Genomic DNA, 23285 nt, shown 5'->3' on the forward strand with positions numbered 1-23285 from the left:
GTCACCTCCTCATTGGTATCTGTGTGCCCTCCACGCAGCGGTGCAAATAGCGTTTTACAAGAAAATGCAATACTACTTTCGTAAATGAAACAATATTACATACTTATATATTAGTATTTCGTGAGACTGAGAGACTTATGCTGAAAGTTCATTGCAACTACTTAAATAAAAACTCAATCACATAGTAAGTAATTGCTAGGTAGGCAGAGGAACTGAGCTTTTACTGCCGTTTTACATAGTAATCTGTGGTTTTACCCAAATTCAAAACACAACAACTACGTTTAAATATATGTTTCTCCATCAAACAGTTAACTTTAATATCGTTTTCATTCCGTGACGCGCACGGTCATACTTTTTATTGGATAAGTATAAAAAATCCTCGAAAAACGGCTTGGCAACAAAAATTACACAACCGACAGATTCTATTTGAAACAACAGGATTGTGATAAAATTATCAAAACAATATTAGTAAAGTGATCTCTTAAGCCGACTGGAGTATTAATATCGTGCGTATCGAGTGATGGCGACCCGCCTCGGCTCCTAATCAAAGATGGCGCCGCGCCCTCAATCAGCCGCAAGTATTGAGATTGGTTGCTGAGCGAGCTCGTCACTCGCAGATGGGAAAAACATATTTTCCTTTATTGGAAGTCACTCAAACATTTCTTTAAAACGTTACAAATTACTCGCGATACGCATCTGTCGCTGAGGCTGAGGTCTATGTTGCAGTAGTTCCGTCAGCAAAGATCCTTTAGACACGGGCTGCGTGTCACGTACCTAGTGACACATATTCACTCGATATGTAAGCACCTGGGTGTCAGAGCATTAAACTCGTAATTATCGGTGTCGCGTGATTCCCGCCGGGCGACGAGCAGGAGTTGTTCCACTACAGTTTGTAAACGAGCCTGTTACTGCGACACGACACTACGTAACCACTCACCCCACTCATTTATCATTACGATCTATGGAAAATTACTGCTGTATTGATTGTAGGATTAGAGTAAATTTCATATCTGATTATATAGTGCTGTTTACTGATTGACGGCTGTAACTATGTTCCTCAAATGTTGATCTTGTGGCTTTTCGCTGTAAGAAAGAATATCGCAGGTAGTACTGATCAACCTATTAGCTTAGATCACGTAGCCCCTGAAAGTAAAAGTGAATACCTTGGACCCAGTCAATCAGATCCGATGCCGACACAGTGACAGCCATGCGACGACTTCCCCTCCCTCCCCCCCCCGCCACAGGCCGCGCGTGTTCCGCCCTCGATCAACAAGGAGCGATGAGCTGTCACAATAATAAGACGCCGCATAAATTTCTCGTCTTAAGCCTTCATAAATTTGAGCCAAATTTATATATATTATAATCTGTACAATTACTCAGGGCGGAGTTGGTGAGCCGATGACTTATGCCTGGCTCGGCTGCCCAGCTGCCCGCCCTCTTAATGTTCAATCATATTTTACTGCGCCAGATATAACTGACGGAATTAGCTGATTCTGATTATTAAATTAATATCTACTGTCAGATGCAGAACCTCAAGCCGTGCGAGTCACGGGGATCCCGATCAGTTGACGGATCTCCCGTAATAACTTATGACATCACACGTCTTTCACGGTGTATTGAGATTTTAACATCCACAGGTTGACCTATTGTTAAAGATGAGAAAATAGAAAAAGAAGCGTTAAAACAATTCAGTCTAATAGAAATGAAGTACGTGTAAAAACAATGTTCAAACTTATAATAATGTGCTTGTAAATGGGCTGTTCAGCGTGGCCACTGCAGAGAGATCCTCTCCTATTCTTCGTAGAATAATTCTTGGTTCAGTGTAATAAGTAATAGTTGATCGTCGTCAACGCTTTTGCGAAAATAATAACTAGCTATATATCTATCATTGTAATAATAATAATTTACTGTAATAATTTACTACCCTTATGTACTCCCTTGTGTATTTCTCAAGAACTCCCTTATCTATATACTCCTCCTGTTTACTCCCCTATGTACACGTTTATATTATACATCCTTATATCCAATACCGAATATGATTGGGATCCAAATCCAGGAATTTGAGTAGCGAGCTTCTTAGTGCGTTATGTCGAGTCTGCGGGGCCAGTGTTCCCACCACATCATTGCTATCAATCATCTCCCTTATTTTATTGGGTGATTATTACTCAATCGAATTCAATTGAAATTCCAGAAAGATTTCTTGAAAGTATTTCCATTAGATGCCATAGGTGTACGTACAGTGACGTGAGCCCCTGGGACTGGCGCCAAAAACGCCGGTTTAATTTGCGCGCTTAAACTGCTTAAATTACTATTGAAATTTATTTTTCACTTAACTATCCGAGCTGGAATATAAACAAATGTTACGAATAAAATGGGAAATACGAGGCGGGGGGAGGGTTCAGGTGTGCACTCATTACGCCGGTGCACATAAACTGAGGACTGCCCGCCGGCTGACCGCCGCCGACAGAACACGGCTATCTCTAACAAGCTACCTCTCACTTAAACCTTACCACTTTGGTATACTACAGCAATTAACTAAATCTAGTAATTTTACTGAGTAGTTAATCGTGTTCAAGAACAAGCTTTTGTCATCAAAATGATTATAAATAATAACTTAAATCGCTGTACATTTATTAAAATTATACTCACCTTCGACATCTTCAAATTAACAATGTGCATTTTGTCTTAGCTTATATAATACAAGACAACTTGGTCCGTTTAAAATAAAAAAATAACAAGAATGATGCACCTTGTAGTAAAACACGCGTGGTGATATTTTTTTTTTTTTGTAATGTTGGATGTCGTTATATGTAGGTAAATCAGATCAGTACTAGTTCAGTTGTCGATCTACCAACATCATACACAGGCTAGTCTTCAATAATATATCTGCTTTGTTAAAAGCACGTCTCACCTGGTAAATACCTATTTTCCCTGAAATTGTAACCGAACTGGATGGTTCGGCCATAAATATTTGATTTATCATCGAGTTATGCCATTTAATTATAATTTGAACACCTGAATAGAATAGACTGTGTAGCGGTATTGTGAAGGCATCGCAACACAATGCCAATGTACGTAATAGGCAATGTGTAGCACGTGAGTGATAATTGTATTATTTATGCGGTCGTTCCAAATGTACGTGACGCCCGCGCAACCTCACTCCATCGCGATAGATGTTACGACACGCGACACGGTGCGACACGGCGCGACACAGCGCGATACAGCGCGAGCCCGCCCCTCGACCACTCGCATTCCATACAATAACAGAGAACACTTGAACGTCTCGCACTGAACGTAAGCAAACACTGCTATCAGGTGGAAAATACCTCTCTTTATTCGTTAATGGCAGCTATTTCCGAGGAGCGCGGGGCGTGGGGGGGAGGCTCCCTCGCGACCTCCCGTGATCATCCTCGAGATTGTGCTCCGATGAAGCTCGTCTGCCTCATAATGGACAAGCCTGATTGAATCAGTCGCTCTCCATTCATGCGGGATGGATCCCGAGATCAAGATTTTTCCGAACGTTTCCTGTAGTGTTGATGAGAAAATCGCCTTTACATGTGTTTGGCTTACCTATGTTTATTTTTCATTATCTGTTACACTATTGACGATATTATTCTCAACTTCTAGTAAATTAGCTAATCAGCCAAATATGCAACCAAAAACTGATGCAACCCAGGAACACAATTTGAACACAAGTAATGTTCTTACAAAATGAGAAACAATCGCATTGTACTTACTCTCTCGTGAGCTCATAATTACGTCCACATTGGTTTAAGTGTCGTTTATTCGAGTATTCACAAAGAAAGGGAACATCATCAGAATGTTTGTGAGGAGACGAATGGCGCCGGGCGGCGCGCTATAGCCCCACAATTAGCGCGAAGCCGGGGCCGCGGGACACCGTCCTATGTCCGGGGAAAACAACGGACTTGATTAACAATGCAAATTCTTTATTATTGTGTGTAATCATAAAGTATCAACCTTTTCGAAGAAGAGGAAATTGTTCTTGTAGCATACATTAACTCATAATAATATCATTAACTTCAGTAGAATTAGTTACATGTTACCTGCGTTCGACATACTGTCTTCCTCGATAGCCGAAGTGTAGTCACACTACACTAACCAGTCCACGTGGGAGGCGGTTCATCAATCACGGCTATACCCTGGATCAGCGCAAGCCTACGAGCTCCTTCACTTCTACAACTTTTCCAATTTAGACCATCTCGCGTCACTGACAATATTGACTCAGCCTGCAGCTCCCAGCGAACTCGATTATATGTATCTGTGAAGTGCCGTTCCAATTAACATATCTTTGTTAAAAAGTTTTATAAGTCGTTTTTTTTAGTATGGTTTCTTAAGAGAATAGAAATTCAGAGTCAAGAAATCAGGAGTGGTGAAACCCGCTGGTGTTCACGAACGCTTCCTAGTAGTAAGCAGAGAGCGATAGGGAGATGTGTTCTCACCTGTTGTAACCAAAATGTACTTCCTAACTGGTAGGTACATCTTGATAAACTAAATGAACAATCTTTATCCTAACAATTTTAGAAAAATACTCAACATTTGCAAAGAAAAAGTTTCGCGCAGATTATATTTGTGTCTCGCAGCCTGAAACTCGACAGTAGCACATTGTGGGCCGCGCTCCCCGAACTGAACAAGCTCTGTACAAAGGTAAAGGCAACAAACATTATGTGTTTTTCATCAGCGCCAAACAGCCTGTACTACTAATTTCACGCAGCTTTCAAAATGTCTCTTTTAATTTCCCCTTTTGTAGTGAAACAACGGAGTCATCGGGCTAAACAGTTTTTTTGTTATCTCGTTCCGGCGACTTCATTTGTAAAAATTACATTTTCTTCCAACTCGGGCCGGTGCGTCCTGGATATTGTAATGAGTGTAATACTGCTACATTGCCATACCATATTATGTTAGTTTCCACAACTAGATGTATTTAAAGAATTGATTTTCATATAGAGAATTTGGATCGCATTTTTTTTAAATTGGTTAGTAAAATACTATCTCTAGTACCTACTGAACGAGAATCTATTGAACTTAGAAATAGGACTAATGAAGAGTTGCCCTCATCTTCAGAGAGAGAGTGGCACGTCTATACGTCTACAGCGATACTAAAAATCTTTTTGTTAGAAACAAAAAAATATAATCAGTCCTGTCTACTACGTAACGAGTACCTTTGTCCGCTGGAGTGGCGCCTTTTGTAGGGCCGGCGGTAATGGGCGGACCCTTTGTGTAAATATATTCTAGTAATTGTACCCCGCGCACCCCACGCCCACCCGCGTGCTCCCGAGGCTCTCAGAAAAGAACATTTACGTCATCATAATATTGCAGGAATATTTTTTCGTGTTACGTTACATCGTGATCGACGTGCCTTGTAAAATGTTACTGCCCACCTTTTTGCTTCGGCCGTTATCCTGCTTGAGATTCTTCTTGCGAACGCAATTCTGCATTATAATGGGAATCTTTTAGGCGAGCAATCGAACAGTTTCTTGAGAAGTATCGGTATTTCAGAAAGTCGGTATTGTGTGTTGCAGGACCGGCCGCTGGCGCACAACGCGACGGCGCGCGTGTTCCACAGCAACCAGAGCCTCGTGCTGCAGAAGGTGACGCGCCACAGCAGCGGCCGCTACGCCTGCTCCGCGCTCAACGCCGAGGGCGAGACCGTCTCCAACGAGCTGCTCTTCCGCGTCAAGTGTAACTACACTCACATTCTTCTCACTACCTACAAAACATATATTATCAATTATCAGTTTACTTCTTTTCGGTAAAGTTAGAACATTTTATAAGCAGCTCCAGACAGAATGCGCCGTTTATCATATTTCACCTCGCTCCTATTTAAATGCGTAAAGTACTTTTCTAGGAGCGATCGCAACGCCCGGTGAATGGGATGTATTCTCATCTCATTGGTAGTATTTTAAATTCATTGTAGTCTCCCTAAATCTCCGAAGGATTTGACAGTTTCATGCAATATTCACGCGCCATTCGGGCCTTGTCCTCTCACGTCAAACAGAATTATGCAAGACGATAAAGCACACTTATCTATACATATAATAAATCTGTAAAAAAACTGTGTCTGTACATTGAATATATTAAAAAAATAATAATTGGGTGGGGTTTAGAAACAGTAATGGAGCACAAATCCAAAAAAAAAATTCTGTCTGTATGTCTGTTTGTTTGTACACGCTAATCTTCCGAACTACTGAACGGATTTCAATGATTTTTTCTTTGTTGTATCAATATTAAGCCTGTTCAACATATAGGCTATAATTTATCTTCGAAACTTGAAGACCTGATGCAGAACTCCAACAGACCAATAAAACTATAAGAGATACAAATATGGTGCCGTGGCAAAAATTGTTTCATTTGATGAGCATTTTCAGCTGAGATGATAAATTTTAAGATCTGGAACACCTGATGTGGAACCCCAAAAGCCCAGCTTTTCTGTACCATATACAGGTATGACGTTTTAGCAAAAGTTGTTCAATTTGATAAGCACTTTCTATTGACTTATACAAATTGAAGATCTAAAACACCTGATGTGGAACTCCAGGGGCCCAGCTAGACTACAGCATATAGAGGTAGGTATGACGTTTTAGCAAAAGTTGTTCAATCTGATAAGCACTCTCTGTTGACTTATAAACATCGAAGATCTGGAACACCTGATGTGGAACTTCAAGAGCACTACACTTGAAATGTATAGAAATGAATGTTATGAAATAGGTATGGTGAATCAAAAAAAGTAATTAGTCCGTCTTTTAGATAACCCTAAAATAATGGACACGCATTTTTCTTTTCTCTCTCTCACAAACAAATAATAACGAAGATACAACACGCTTGAATTTCGTGTTAAGTCACTACTTAGTACAAATTTTACATACCTAGATGTGGCGTCACGAGCCCCCACTCTCTAACTTTGTTGCGTTATATCTCATTATTATTTTGTATGTATCTTCCAGACCTCGGGACTACAGAGTTCCGAATTTTTGGGAGGCAAACGTGGAGCCGAAGCCAACACGCTGAAATCCTTTTGAGACAACTTTAATGAAATGGTGACACAAAACCGACGATTATCCCTTTATACACTATAGAAATGAACCCAAGGACAATCCGCGGTGGACGTCGTTAAAAAAAAAGACAATCCCCGGTTCTGTGCTAAACTATTGCTAACTATGGAGGAAAACTACTTGGGCTATTGTGATGTTAGTGGATGACAATGTATTAGGTACATGTAAAAACGGCAGGTGGAGACTCGCCACCTCACTTACTGGGCCCCCGGGAACCAGTCACTGAATAGCAACAAGAGGGCAACAGCGACATGAGCGGCTGAAGGGTGAGGATACCTCGGCGGACTTTAAACGCAGATTACGCGCTCCCTGTGCTTACCATGAGGCATCTACCCTCCGAGCAGGGCTACTAATCCTGCTCTAGCGACTCCACTCTGGACGGCCAAGCCAAGCCACCCCCGTCATGGTAGGTTGGAGATGGGGGACAGTATACACTCCCTGGAGAACTCTGTATATATAGCCCCGCGGGGTCGCTACTCCCCGTCATCAGCCTCAGATGTCCTGCGGTGCCTATATCTCATTATTATTGTCGTTATTATCTCAAGAGCCTTTGTCCCAATTATGTTAGGGTCGACTTCCAGTCACGATGCAACTGAGTACCAGTGTTTTACAAGGAGCGACTGCCTATCTGACCTCCACAACCCGGTTACCCGCTCAACCCAACAGCCCTTGGTAAGGCTTACTGGCTTCTGACTACCCATAACGACTGTCAAGAATGTTCAATGACAGTCGGAACCTACAGTTTAACATCCCCTCCAAATAACGGTCATTGGTATCCAAAATATACGTAGAAAGTACATACGAACTTAGAAAAGTTGCATTGGCAGGCACTTGCCAGACCTGGAATCAAAGAGGAACGCTCATACTTGAGAGATTGGTTCTCTATCCACTAAACCACCACGAATTTTACTAAGTCACCACGACTTTGTCATCTATTTAATGTTTTTTACGTAATAATACGTGTAATATTTTTGCCACACACAACTTAAATGCGGACTAATTATAATCACTACTTTTATCCCTATGGTCACGTCTATTGCGACTATTCAGATCTTTGATTTTGCTGACCCCATAGTCGCTGGCATAAGGGACAGGGTCCGCGTACGAAGTCGCGGGCAGAAGCTAGTTGGAAATATATCTAAACTTCCGAGAAGTCGGGTTTCGTCAGACGTGACCTGGTGCCCCTGCACCTGACGACCCTCTATATACATTCCAGTAAGCTTAACTTGGAGCTAACGACTACAACCTGACCTCTTCCGCAGCCCTAACTGCAAGTCCTTATCCGCCGAACCGTAAACATGTTTCCTTCAATAAACCGTTACCGTGACTAAGTGAAATATGTTTGTAGCACGTTAATAATCTAACTGAATGATACCGTGCAGCAAAGAACAGCAGCCGAGATGCAGAATATATTTGAGCAAACAAACTTCAACAATAACCGGAGTCGTACAAGTTTGGCGCTAAATAGAAAACTCGTAAAGAGAGCTTCATTATACCTCTCGAATCTCATTCAAAACAATCGGCACAAATCTAGAACAATGCTTGCCACCGACCCGCACTTAAATTGCTCAAAATTCATCGCGATGCAATAATTAATCGCGAAGTCCGCGCATTGTCGTCGCAAATACGCCGTGAAAATTAGGAAGCACACACGGCACCGCGTCACGCGGTATTGTATCTCCTTGTATCGTGACTCGCGCTGCCGACAAACTTGCCGCTAATTGTTTTTTCTCCAACGTTTGCCTTGATGCCTTCTGGAAGAAAATTCTGAACGGATTAACTTCTTGTTTTGCTATTTGAGATTAAATACAGTAAAAGTGTACCTTTTTGTTCGACTTCAATTACAAACTCGCATTGTTTGTTTATCAGTGAGTAGGTAACAAACGTTTTTGCTGTAAATGTATAACTGAGCAACAACTATAGGAGTGGTGAAGTATCACAAAAAGCTATATCCTGTGAGGCGATGCTCATATCCGCAGCGTGTCGGAGTGCGGACGTGTCGACACATCGCGCTCATCGATCACAACGCTCATGATAAAGTTTCACTGACCTTGCACCGCGCTGATGGCAATGCCATCGCTTGGACCGATACAGGTAGATCCATGACACAAACGAACATCGAGCCGACTCACTCCGGGACAACAATTTAAACTGATCATTTGACCGGAGGGCTGAGTGACAACGCTCTCCCGGTAGATAGTCAATTAGAGCGCATTGGATTGCGGCGATTAAACCCGTCTCCTGTTCAAACAATAAATAAACGATTTTAATTAAAAACGGCTTGTTTGTAGTGCCGTGTAGTGGCGCAGGTGAGTCATTCTCCTTCTCGGCTCATTGCTTTAAATCGTCCATCTCCTCCCCCCGCGGGGCCTACCCCCTCGCGGCCTACCCCCTCGCCTCAGTAATGGCTGTCGATCTATTTTGCCAATTGTAAGATATGGCTCTGACAAAATAAGATGGGAATTTTTAATGGCGAACATAACTGCGAGTAATGTCGCAATAAATTTTCTGTTTCGTAAGAAAAAATGTTTTGTAATGAAGTTGTTGTTATTGCTCGTTACGATCGAGCCAATTTTATTCATGACCCGATTCCGTTAGTCTTCTCTGGCTTTGTCGAAATAACTTGCTCCTATTCGGAGGTAGATTATCCTATTACGTTTTACATTACCTATTTAAATGGGTTTGTCTCGGATTCAATGTTTCGAGAGTTCTCTATCGCAGCTGTGCCCTCCTGCCATTTTATGTTGAAGCGCACTTGAGCTCAGATAAAATGCTGTAATCAGATAATCACTCAATAGTTAGCTAAGTGGCTCCTTGGTAGACAGTAACAGGTGAGTAGGTAATTAGCGCGTGCGACGTGTGCCGCGGCGGGCGGCGCGGTGCGACCCGCGCCCACTAATTACTCCTTGCCCCTAATTCTCCACAAACGACTCGGCTGACCTTCACCTTCACTACCTCCCCACATTATCGCGTAACCTGGTAGACGATGACAAGCTTTGTAAGTACGCGTCATGCTGTCTGTTGTGTCCGTACACGCACCGTCACGTAGCCCTGCTACCGCCAGGTTAGTGGCGCATCTCCGCCTAACCACCGCCATGCGTCACCGGACCGAAGCCCACTTAGCTCTCCTGTTACTATACATATAACTACCAACCCAAATGAGATAAAGAGGAAAAAACTGATACGATTCAAGAAATCTTTTCAAAACCTTTAACCTCTGACGATTTTGCTACTTATAAAAAGACTCAAGGAAATGTTCTCTGAATCTGAACAAACATCTCATGCCATGCCACCACGAAACAATTAAAATTCACAGTGAATCATTTCCGTATTGATTATGCTGTATACCTATGCTATACCAGTTCCAACGCTGTGTGTGTGCTGCGTGCAGTACAAGGAAGTGCAACAGTTGACGTGTTGCAGACGCGCCGTCGTGTCGCACGGGCGGCGTGGCGGTGGTGGGCGCGGCGCGCGGCGAGTCCGTCGTCATCGTGTGCGAGGTGGACGCCGACCCGCCCGCCGCCGTCTTCAAGTGGAAGTTCAACAACTCCGGCGAGACGCTCGACGTCGCCGCCGATAGATACACCTCCAACGGCAGCGCTAGCAGTCTCAAGTAACTATCTATCATTATCTTTACCAAATCATAATCAATTTGTTTTATGGATACCTAGCGAGCAATATAATGACACCACTTGTCAAACTCTTAGTGAATAAAATCCTTTTCTATTATATTTTTGAAGCTTCAGAATAAACTAGCCTTGGTAACACTATAGTTTGTAATGGTCAGGTATACGCCAGTAGCAGACTTGGACTATGGCACGCTGTCGTGTTCGGCGTCCAACGAGGTGGGCACACAGCTCGCGCCGTGCGTGTTCCAGATGGTGGCTGCAGGTCAGTCCTCGCCTCCTGGCTCGCCAGGGTGACTGTGACGAGGCGTGATGATGTAGTACGTGTGTGTGTGCAGGCAAGCCGCACGCGCCGCGGAACTGCACGCTGTGGAACCAGACGGCGGACTCGGTGGAGGTGTCGTGCGTGGCGGGCTTCGACGGCGGCCTGCCGCAGCGCTTCCTCCTCGAGGTGTACTCCGACAGTGCCGTGCCCAGGTGAGGACGCCACGCCCATATAATCTATCCCCTTACTAATAATCCACTTTTATCATCACATCATCTCATAGAAGTGCGTACTGGCCCGACATCTTCAGTCAAACTATATCATTAGCTGACGAAACTGACAAGGCTGCGCTGTACTGCGGGAAAGAGAGGTGGGGTGTGCGCGCGGGGCCGGGGGGGGGAGCATTGTTTTTAATATTACAGAGGCAATCTGGGCTCTCAAGCTGCGCCCCCGGTGACGTGCGCAGACTTAACGACACCGTATTATTACAAAATTCCTTTATTATATTTCCCCGAACGCACCGGCTTAAGTGAAATAATGTGTATCGGAACCGTAATGGATATGGAAACTCGCGACCCTGATTTTTATTATTTTTATGGAACTGCTAAAACGAAAACCTTATTCTGTTGCCATTACGTAGATACTTGGATCCATTTGCCTACTGAGGTTACTGTTATGTCGTCAAGTAGTGTAGCATGAGCCGCGACGCTGTCTCCGGCGCGTGGTCCTCGTCAGCGCCGAGCCGCGGTTACAGCCTGCTTACAAAGTGGAATAACGTGTAAACATTGGGGCCTCATTAAAGTTGGCGAAACGACGTTAATTATGAATGAACGCGGCGCGGGCCGGTCCCCGGGCGCGACACTCTCCCGAACACGATACACGACGCGCATCTAATGTCTCATTTCGTATTCATGTAAGATTAATATGCCTAGAAGTAAGCCATCATGATTGGCTGCACTGAGTTCATCACAACAACCTCTCCGCAGCGGTCCGGCTCCCTGTAGTCCGGGCTTGTGCTCAAACGACTTCACAAGATACATGTTCTTTGCATAATAAACAATTCGTGACAAAATATGCAAATCTGTAACGTAATTGAAAATTAGCATAGCACGACGCCTCGCACTTGTAATTAACGGGGAGTTAAACAGCTAAATATTTTCCAATAAAGAGTAACAGATAACGGGTTCAGTTCGCCATTAGCGACAATAAAGAGAGGATAACGAGATTTTTTTTCAAATATGACACATTTTATTACCTCGTAAAATTTTTGTTAGGATCGAAATCGGCTGCGCGTACACTTTTATGCGCAATAAAGTATTAAATAATAATAACGTGATGTCAGCGGCTACCGTTATTACGATATAAACAATTAACGTTTATGTAAAGCATTTTATATAGTTCTCGGAGCCACGTTTTAATATAACAAACACACAAACGCAAGCAAATTATATCGGTCGAATCGAGGATACGACCCGGTACACAGCACATTTATAAGAATCGCAATAATTAATAAGACATCATGGAAAACAAAATGGGGATTAGGGGACGAGGAATGTTACTAGCTCCGCCCTTAGGCATCGTTCAGACCAAACGTATTGTCGGCCGCTGACTGTGAGCGCGCGTTACGCAGTTTATTGCTTTTCCATATATATTGAAATTGTCGTTCACACCGAACCGACTATACGCTATTACGTCGTCTGTTGTCGCTGACTCTCAGTGGCCGATTATTTTACTACGCGACTATGCACGGCGGACGCGGATTGGCTACGCGGACGCAGTTGCCGAATAGCGCCGCTCTGCCGCGCCCGCACCGCCGCGCGCCTCGGCCGCAATACACTCGAGAAACAAACTTCAATGAGGACAGACGTGACACGTGACACCTCGCGATGTTCGACACCGAAAAGTTTATTGCAGAAGTACATTCTAGAGAATGTATTTGGAATGCGAATTCAGAAGAATTTAGTGATAGAAACTTACGAAGATGCGCTTGGGAAGACATAGCATCTGTTATGTATGAAGATTGGGGGGTTCAAATACTGAGCTCTTTTATGTGTAGAATAGTCAGCCGCTCAGCGTACGCATCTAGTGTGAACCTACACGAGCCTATTCTTTTGTTCACACATGTAGCGCATCGTACGCTATAGCTTATTGTCGGCTTGGTGAGTACGCGTACTGCAGATTGAGTCGACGTTCACACTGGGGCAGACAGTGAGTATACTCACAGTCAGCGGCGGACTATACGTTTGGTGTGAACAATCCCTTATACGCATTTTATAGAACCCGACAATTGTTTTAAAAATAAAATCACCTATAAATAAAGATTGGTCTTTATTTTTGAAATTTGAATTATATATGAACCTTTCACCGTGGTAGACATTGACAATCTGAAAAAGTATACACATAATGGAAGCTGAAATTGAGCTGCCGCAGCTGAAATAACTTACATTACAAAAATGCTTGTGAGTTAAAGCATACCTAATCATTTCGAATATTTCTAATTCGACTTTACAACACATATTTTATATATTTATACATAATTTATATATTCATCTTAGAGTAAACTACTCAGAACCGTCCACGGTCCTCTTCTCAGCTCGCCCACCGCACCTCACCCCCGAGCTCATACAATGGATCATGACCATCACTCGCCAATAAACACATTGACAAATGAAAAGTTTGACAAGAGCTGGCCCGCGAATAATTACAAGCAATCATTGTGTTCTTATTGCTCTTTGTTGTTACGAATATTATCGACATCATTCATGAAACTTGGCAAGAAGTTCTGTCATGCAATCGAAGTCGATATAGGATACTTATGCAATGGTTGTGTAAAGAGTTAAGAGAATAAGCCACTGTGTGTCTTAGCTTTTTCGGGAGTATTTAGAGAGTGACGACAATTTTAACAGAGCTTTACTCATAAAATGTAATGTATTGTCAGAGTGAACCTGTCGTCGGAGGAGCCGGCGTGGACGGTGCGCGGCCTGGAGTGGGACGTGCGCTACCGGCTGGCGGCGCTCGCCTACAACAGCAAGGGCCGCTCGCCGCCCGCGCGCCTGGACGACCTGCTCTTCCGCGACCCCGAGAAGCGAACAGGTACCGACACCACAAATACTAAACCTCAGCACTATATTGACGTTTACCCGCACAGAAGAAATCGTCAAAGTTCTTTGTAAAATATGAGCAGGATGCAGTCCTGCTCGCCGCTCGTATACATTTGCGGCGATCAGAGCGTCCGAGCGGTCTGTTCGTTTTACATCCGTCCTCAACAAACCCCTTTGAGCCGCTACTTTACGCGATTGAAAAGATTTCAAATAGTGGACGATAAAGCGTCCGCCGCGAACACTCGTAAAGAGCTTTGAATAGAATACCGGCACGACATTTAAGTGCAATCATTAACTAGCCATTGAAACATACGAGCGGCGGCACTCGTCTATAACTAGTTTTTGTTCTAAATCACTCAGCGAAACTCAATTTGGAGGGTAAAAAGCGGGTCCCTCGGGAGCCGAGGCGGCCGGCGGCGCACTAAGTGGCGGCCGAGCGGCCTTTATCCTCCGCGAATTATTAGCCGAGGGAAAACATTAGCCTCGCCCTCAAAATATAAGGAAAACTGCCGCTGAGCTGGCCAGCACAGGCGCGTGACTCCCGCGCTCGCCGCTTCACTCTGCTGTCCTTGTAAACGTGGTACTCGTCTGACCTGTCGCCTGTATTCTGTAGACCTATTATAATTGTAACCGTATTCGCGCGGAAAACCAGCAGCACCTCAGATGATACGCGATACCTACATGACACGTGGTTACGGTTACACACATTCAGTGTATCAATACACTGTGACAGCTTGTAGAGCCAGTGAGTGACGAGTGGCTGCAGGAGAAGGCCTCCCCGCTCTGCAACCTCAACATAATCCCATTTTAATTAAACTCACTCGGATTTACTGCCCAGATTAGTCAAGAGGTTCTTCTCGTGTGTGCGCCCAGCTTGGGTCTCGGGGCCCGGCGAGGCCCTCCCGGGGGCCCCACTGTCACACTAACATTATAAGCTAAACTTTAGTTAGGGATTAATCGCCGATGATCCCAGCTGTGCACTCGAACTGGATTCTATTACATAATCAAATAATGTTTGTTTGAATAAGTATTTGCTGCCTCAAATATTCTAAACACTTTGTGTAAACTAAACTGTTTATCTACTAGATACGAGTTCCTGCACAACACTAATAGCATAGCCTATTAAAAGCCTTTAGTTGTTTATAATAAAATATAATTGATATTATGTAGGTAGATACCACTAGTAGGTAGCTGCGTCACATCAGTGAGCGTAAGTAAGTGTTTGTAACGCAAGTTGTCGATTGAAACTCAATTTAGTTATTTGTTCATGTAGAACATTGAAAGGCATCGGTGAAAAATCTTGTGTTACTCGGCAGAAATAAGTGGGCCATCACTCGAGCCGTCAACTGATGCGGAAAAACTAATGCGCGTGCTATCGACGTCGACATGTGGGACCTTTAATTTCTCGCCTCGAAGGACCGAGCCCGGCCGACGGTTTTTTTTAATATCGGCCGTTTGATTTTGTCCGCTGCCCTGATTGCGCACTAAACTGACAGGATTTCGATAAAGTCACCCCTTTTACTTCGATAGCTGCGAAGGTAATTTTTGATGGAATGAATTTGTAAATGTAATCAAGTAGGGTTCGGGCGGGTTCACAAGACGTGCCATCGATCAGCTGCAAGTGGTCGAGTCCGGCGTGTCGTGCGCCTACTGAGCGTTGCTGAGCGCGTCGCAACTTGTGGCGCCGGCGCCCGCAGCCAGCGTCACTGCGTCACCATCCATCTTCACTCGATGAATATTTATTGCATAAGCAATATTGTCCTTCTACTAATTCCGAGTTTGGCACAGGAGGTCAGTTCTTTATAACAACCCTTGAACTCAGTTCTCAAATAGGTACAAGCTCATGTCCGTATAAGACGCTTCTCTGTGGCTTTGCCAGGTACGAGAGAGCAGCGCTCGCCTCGAATAATCGCTCCAGGAGAGCGGGGGGGGGGGCGTGTTTCGACCAGATCGCCTCCCACAAACAAATGGCAATAAGTTTAGAACGAAATTGAAAGTAAACAGCTCGATAGTGAGCAGCGGCCGAACACTCGGCTATTTGTGTTTTACACAACAACCAATTTGGATTATCTATAATTTATGAAGTGGCTCAGCAGCTCGAACTGATTGATTGCTAATACAAATAAGTATTAATCTCTGCGTATTTGACTAGGATTAACTAAGTATTGTAATTTGGACAACCGATTAAGTAATTTGATTTTTATTATAGCTTGGTGAAAAAATTGCGATTATTTACCTACCTTGACAGTGCAGAAAAACACTTGGGGGGACCGAGCTACGTCCAAAATTGCAACATACTGACAGACTGCAGCAGATGCAGAAACATTACTTTCTCAAGTACTTACCTCTCGACAGCCAGGTTGAAAGCTAATAATTGTCGTAATAGTACCTAAAACGTAAATCAAGTAAAAATAATAAACAGATAGTCGTAGAGAGAATGCAAGGCAGATGTAATTATATCGCCTGATTCAGACCGGAATAGGGATTAATCCGATGCTCTCTGTGTCTTCCTATTGGCGGAGCATCGCCGGACGAGCGCGGACGTCCGGCGTAATACTGTCGCGAGCACCTCTTGTACGCGCACTCGAATTAATTCAAGTGCCGGCGGTTACGTTGCCAGTGCTTCACATCAGCAGTAGAAGTTTGTGACAACGGCATAGCGTGAACCATTTCGAGTGTAGGTTAGTATTATGTACCTACTACTGTGCCTCTATGCTACTAGTTGTAAAATCGGCAAGATGATTTGTTTAAGTTAACGCGTGCAGCGGCCGCCGTGTCTCATATCCATAAACACGGGACACAAGTGTGCCGCGCGTCGGTCGCATGCATAAGCAACAAATGCCAGTCGGGCCACACAGTCCGCGCCGCCCGCGTCACCTTCCCTACACTTCATGAATGATTTAGAGGCGCGCACACGTCGCCTGTCTTCATAAATACACGACAAGGTAATGTTGCTCGTCAACCTGCCGACAACACACCTAATCTCGTGTAAACACGGACACAAATACATATTCCGCGACGAGCCACGGCTGCACCGACTCACAAACTGTACTCGTTATGATAATGGTGCCTTTGAAGCCGCCGCGCCTGCTGCATACGTGAGGACCGGTGGCCGACCGTGACGTCACGCTACGCCAGACCTCCATAAATCTGGGCATTTGTCGCATAAATTGGAGTTACACCAGCTCAATCAAAGTAGTAAATAGCGCGTTTGGATCTACGACGGATTTAGACAAAAATTATGCCGGCAAACATATCATTTTTATTTGGTTGGCGTTCGGCCGGGGCGGCCATTTGTTAGCCGGCTATTTGAGCCGTATTCAGTGGAGTCGAGCCGCTAGCGCGAATAAATCAACCGCTTCGAGCCGTCCTGCCCGCACTGAAATATGATCGCGCACCACTCTAATCCGCCTTTTGTTTTAGAGCCATTACACCCGCTCGCGCACACCCACCTCTTAACATATCCTTGTGACGTCACTGGTCCCTATTACCACTATTATAATAAAATCCCTTTTCTACCTAGTTTTACTTTACAATGTGTAAGCTGTCCATAAAATTCGAGAAGCAGCCAGCACAGCGTTCATACTGGTTCACTTGTTTTTAATTGTAACCATTAGGATGTAAGGAACCAGCCCTTCCTCAGAGCTGTTGAATGCTCACCACAATCCCTGGCTGACAGTAAGTTCCCCTGCACAGCTGCAGAGGCAGTAACATCGACTCCGGTTCGTAAAGCCTCGCTCCGGATTTACGAGCACATTAGCAGTCACTTTAGCAAGTTCTGCTCGTTCATTGTGCGAGTGTGGACGCTCATTTTATTCATGCTGCACGATTAACGCGAGAGAGCATTATATGCGCAGATGTGAACTGCAATATGAACAAATTAGAAAAAATACAGTCCCACTGAGGAGACTCGCGCTGTACTGAACTCATCGTGCAATAACGACCACTGATCACTTAGGGACACTATATCGTACTCGATGTTCCGGTAGCGATTGTTCAATACGATTTCAGTCTTCAAGTGGTTGAGGAACGATGAATTCTTTGCTTACATAGGTACTACCTATCTATAGCTTATAATCATCGAAATGATGACCTATTGAAACGGTTACAAATACTTACATTATGAAGGCTAACATCAGCACGTGTCACGCTCAATGCGCAATATTTTGGATCAGATTTGTCGATTTTGTCGTATTAATTACGAGGCGCGGAAAAATACAATAACGGTGCAATAAATCACTGATAAAGTGCAATGAATAATGATTATTCATTCGTCGTCGTTTTTACGAATCGGCCGGCGACCGATGATTTATCGGCGAGTGCAGCGCCGCGGCGTGGCGGCTGACTTGCATGCTGCATACATAGACTCGTATTAAATTAAACAATACTAATAACATTACATCACAATGTCGTCTCTATTAGGAACCATAATCCAATACGTACATAGTAATAAATAAAACCAAATTATTACCGCATTGAATACGCTGCAAAGCTTACCTTCGGTAGAAAAAACCGCAGCATAGGTAAAAATGAAACATTGGTTATTTACTTAGTAGCACCAAAATAGCAGAGTAGTTTAAAGATTAGCTCGTATCTTATAAGACATGGATACAAGTACAAAGGAATCTGAGCGACGCGACGGTAAATTAAATGACATGTATAACACATCCACGGTGTAAGGAACATCAAATTACACGTAGTTTCAATTGCGCCACATGTCGCGAATAGTTTGCAAGTTGTAATCTTCGCGTAACTACTAACAACAGCAATAGAACGTAACGCAAGTAATTTGTAGAGTTGTCGTCACGTGGTGCCGCCGCCGCGTCGCCCGCGTCGCCCGCGCCATTGAACTTTCATCATTAATACCGGCGCAAGTGATTAATATTTACGTTAATTCTATGCAAATTGCCAGTGTAGTGACAACTTACAATGTTTAGCAGTACAGCGCAGAACAGATGTTTTTATGAATTGGTCGACCTTTGATCCGAAAGGATTTGTTTTGCGGCATACAACAACGTGTACCAACATTCTGACATTATCGTCAATATACCTATAGGTAAATGTAGTCAACTCTTAGTGAAATGAAAAACCTTACTGTCTATTGTATAGAATAATATAAGTCGGCAAGTTGCGAGCACAGCGGGTCGCATACATTGTGACTGTAAGTATATCAGGTGTGCCGGCCTCTCGAGACTCCAATAAAACTAACAAACCAATAACGTAACATATTCCACTCGTTTCATATCGCACTCCTTGTCAACCGCTCCATGAATTTATATTGGATAACGTTGTAAACACTGAGTATTGTTATTGCTCTCCACTTAATCAACTGCTGCGAGTTGTATATTCTACAAAATAGCTTGAAGTAGGCACGAAGCTCAGTTTCGTGTTGCTACACCAGAAATCCACGGGCGGGGCGTGCTAAATAGCTCACTGAACTAATCCAAACGGTCATGTATGATAGGGTATATTCAAATTCAATTAATTCAAAAAGTTTGAACGTGTGTTACAATCCTGTTTCATATGATTTTATTAAGTGTCACTGCGACAACTTCAAAGATCATAAGACTTCCTTCCACGGTATTACGATTGTTACCCACATAAAGTATATGCCCACATTATATGCTGAGGAGGAGTGACTCGGGCCGCCGCCTCCGGTCCGGCCGCCGCTATCGTCCGCTGAACACTCGTGTGTCCGTCGATTCATTATCCCAAATCAAACGGAGGATTTCACACATCGCACCGCCAGCGATGCGTTTAGCCAGATAGAATGTATGAGCTATGGCCTCGTAAATTCAACCATATACCTTCCTATTAGGCTTTATTATACTCACAGGTAATGTTGCCATGTTTCAAGTGGACATTCTAAGAGAGAAATAACAGAGTTGGCCCAGGCAGTACACACTACAGTCCGTCGACGCCTGTGGCGACATGACGAGCAACTATTAACATATCGTCGTATAAACTGCTAACAAAAGTATTGATCACGTGAACAACGTCATTGTTGCTCAGCGCTGGTTGCAACATTTATCAAGACAAAGTCAATAGTCAACACTAACGTAAATGAAAACTAAACTAAAACGAGAACGCCTGAATAATGGAATACCTTTTCAGTTTTTATAGCGAGGTATAAAAAATGGCGCTCGCCGCACAATGGCTTAGTTATTTCAGCGGCGGCGTGTTTGTGTAGGCGCAACCGCCGCGCGCTTTATTAACACCTAATAAATATATTTACTTACGTTATTAGCTGCACTGCTGCATCAGATCTCGAACTACGTCATAATGTTCAAATAGTTTAAAATGGAGCTTACATAATAACAAAGTTCTCATTGTATCGGCGTGCTCGATTCCTACAAAAATAAGTAAACATGCACATCTGCATAGTCCTTTCCCAGCTATGTTGAGCTTTTCTTGTTTTACTTACTCGATGCAGCTACAGTTACCGGACAACTCGATACCCCTTGGTAAGACTAGCTGTCAGACTTTCTGGCCTCTAACTACCAGTATGACACCGGTATGGCACACGTATGACGTAGCCTGAACCCATCAATTTAACGTGCCTTCTAAAAAATGGAGAAGCTCGTCATATTGCTTAACCTTGTGATTGATGGACTCGTGTGGCTGTGACTTAGCCACGAGCAACGAACCATTCAATACACCTGATGAAATCCTATTAAGCAGTAGTTGTGTGCGATGGTATTCGATCGAAGTATTGTTGATCGCAGGCGACGGAGAGGAGTAGCTCCTGCACGTGTGCTATGAAAAAGTGAATTATTATCCGTTACCACTTCCGTATATTTAGTTTTAGGCAAACACAAAAAAATATATATTTATCACGTTGTTCTTATTTAGAGCTTTTGAAAATTAATGTTAAATACTAATTTAAGAAGGATTTCAAAGATGGCATGTTTCTTGAAAAATGTAAAAAAGCCGAATAAGAGCAAATCCCGCGGATACGGGACCAGACGCACCTGCCCCTAATTAATTATTGAAGTTACAAATAGGCCCGCATCAGCCCCCCGCGCCCCGCGCCCCGCACCCCTCGCCCCTCGCCCCGCAGACACTGATGGACGAACACCGCGGAGTTACACAATAAGCTATATTGCTTGCCGCCACCTATTTTGGTTCTCTCACAGTACTAAGAGAGATGTTACTATTAATACGAGAAGTGCGTCTACTGTGGTGCCTAAATTAGATTAAGTACGCGTCCATGGCTATGTAACTAACTTATCATTGGAGTAATTGTACAAAAAAAAAGAATTACTTTTACTATACAAGGTGTTGATTTGCATTTGTGCCATACTTCAGGAGGAGGACATAAAATACGTAAATAATCGATTGGAATTACAGTTAACGGGAAATAGTTAATATGCGCTGCTTTTTATGTCATTGTAATGTCATAGTATTTCAGAAATAATCCAATTTTATGAATGAAATTCATGAGTGATCGTTGCGAATGCTTTGTGTTTGCGTTTGTGTGAGGGCGCAGCACAGTTTTGAGGCCAGTAACACACGCGCCAAGTTTGAAAACGGGTAGGTGGCATTGACGAATTTCCGAAAAAAAATTAAAATCAAAAATTTTCGTGCCAATTTTTTTGTTAATTTGGGTTGAGAATCATTTGTATTATTACGTCCTTGACTATGGCACGGATGCAAAACAACAGCTTGTATACTTTACATTACTTACGCTAATTCATACTTATGTTTCTACTAATAATCTTTCTACTAATATCAGGAACTTATAAGTAAACATCAGAAGCTCGTTCACCATACATTTTGCCTACACGCAGTAATTTCGCATATGTTACGCAATAAACCGAACTCAATATCGCGGGATTGATAATATTATACCTAAATGGAACAATTATAATTAACAACATGAAGTACCAACTGCGCCATAATTAACGTACTTTAAATGAGGACAATAGCACAAAAATAACTGATAACGTTGTGCGCGGTCAACATCTACCTATTACCTACTACAATTGTTTACCTCATAAAATTACTAATTATAGAACAACAATCATGGTCAACTCCAGATAATAAAATTTTTCACCATATTCCTGTATAGAATACCTACCTAAGTATCACTATGTGCTTAAGTCTGAGTCACAGTCACCCAGTAAGTGATAACTGCCGGGTCTAAGTTACCTCCACTCTAATTTTCAGCTTAAACGGTTCAGCTATTCTTGATTTATAAGTGGTGTAACTAGCACGATTTTTTTATCTATACTAATATTAAAGCTGAAGAGTTTGTTTGTTTGTTGGAACGCGCTAATCTCAGGAACTACTGGTCCGATTTGAAAATTTCTTTCAGTGTTAGATAGCCCATTTATCGAGGAAGGCTATAGGCTACTTTTTATCCCGGTTTGGGAAGTAGTCCCCACGGGATGCGGGTGAAACCGCTGGCAGAAGCAAGTATAGGTATAAGATATTGATTTCACTTAAACGTGCCAACGGAATAAGTTTAGTTATGGAATCGATTCTAAAATCGATACAAAAGTTATTTGGTTATGCTTAGATATAGATGCAATAAGGGAAACGGCCCAGTAACCGTTAAGTTTTGAACTTCACCAACTTTGCGGGTGTGCTGTGCTAACACTAGAGTCGTTTTTTTGTAAGTCTTTGTCTTACAAAAAAAATAATTACATGACTAGAGAGACAATCTAAGCTAGTTTTATTGTAATATGCTTTTTTTATTTTATTTTGAATTTTCTTTAACAAAGATAGAAAAATAAGAATCAAAAGGGCTAGTTGTACCAGTACCCGGTAGATTTGTACTAGTAAACGGTAAATTGTCCCTATATCCGGTAATTCTCAACGCTGAACTCTACTGGCTTACGTCAAGGTTCACAGAAATACTGCTTTTGCGTTTCTGTGTAAAATAAATAAAGAAGGGCAATCAAAAATATTTGTTTTCTTTTTTTATTTATTAATATAAAATTATAAGTAATAGTTGATATCACGAATTTTTTTCTATTTGAAGAAAACAATAATTTTGGTTTCGCCTTTAGATGTAACCGTTACAATGGAGCAGTCTACAGAATAGCGACCGCGTAATGTATCATCTAACGTCGACCGTGGGATACCGTACTGCCTGGTTGCCGCAGAAATGGAAGCGCTGCCTCCATGGCCACGGAGATATGGTCTTCTGCCTATCAGTCATGGCTGTCTGAAAAAAGAAACTTCTAAATTCATATCAATAGGAACTCCCCCTGTGGAT

General features: G+C 43.0%; 1 protein-coding gene across 1 annotated transcript in view; it reads left to right on the forward strand.

The window, feature by feature from the left end:
* LOC124645864 (nephrin) overlaps positions 1–23285 on the forward strand; it is a 207641-nt gene that overhangs the window by 171426 nt on the left and 12930 nt on the right. Inside the window, exons 9-13 of the mRNA XM_047185809.1 lie at positions 5541–5700; positions 10494–10683; positions 10858–10961; positions 11035–11173; positions 13900–14054. Of these exons, the coding sequence (XP_047041765.1) occupies positions 5541–5700; positions 10494–10683; positions 10858–10961; positions 11035–11173; positions 13900–14054 (748 nt within the window). The remainder of the gene's footprint in view (positions 1–5540; positions 5701–10493; positions 10684–10857; positions 10962–11034; positions 11174–13899; positions 14055–23285) is intronic.

Source organism: Helicoverpa zea, chromosome 3, assembly GCF_022581195.2.
Source record: "Helicoverpa zea isolate HzStark_Cry1AcR chromosome 3, ilHelZeax1.1, whole genome shotgun sequence".
Taxonomy (NCBI): domain Eukaryota; kingdom Metazoa; phylum Arthropoda; class Insecta; order Lepidoptera; family Noctuidae; genus Helicoverpa; species Helicoverpa zea.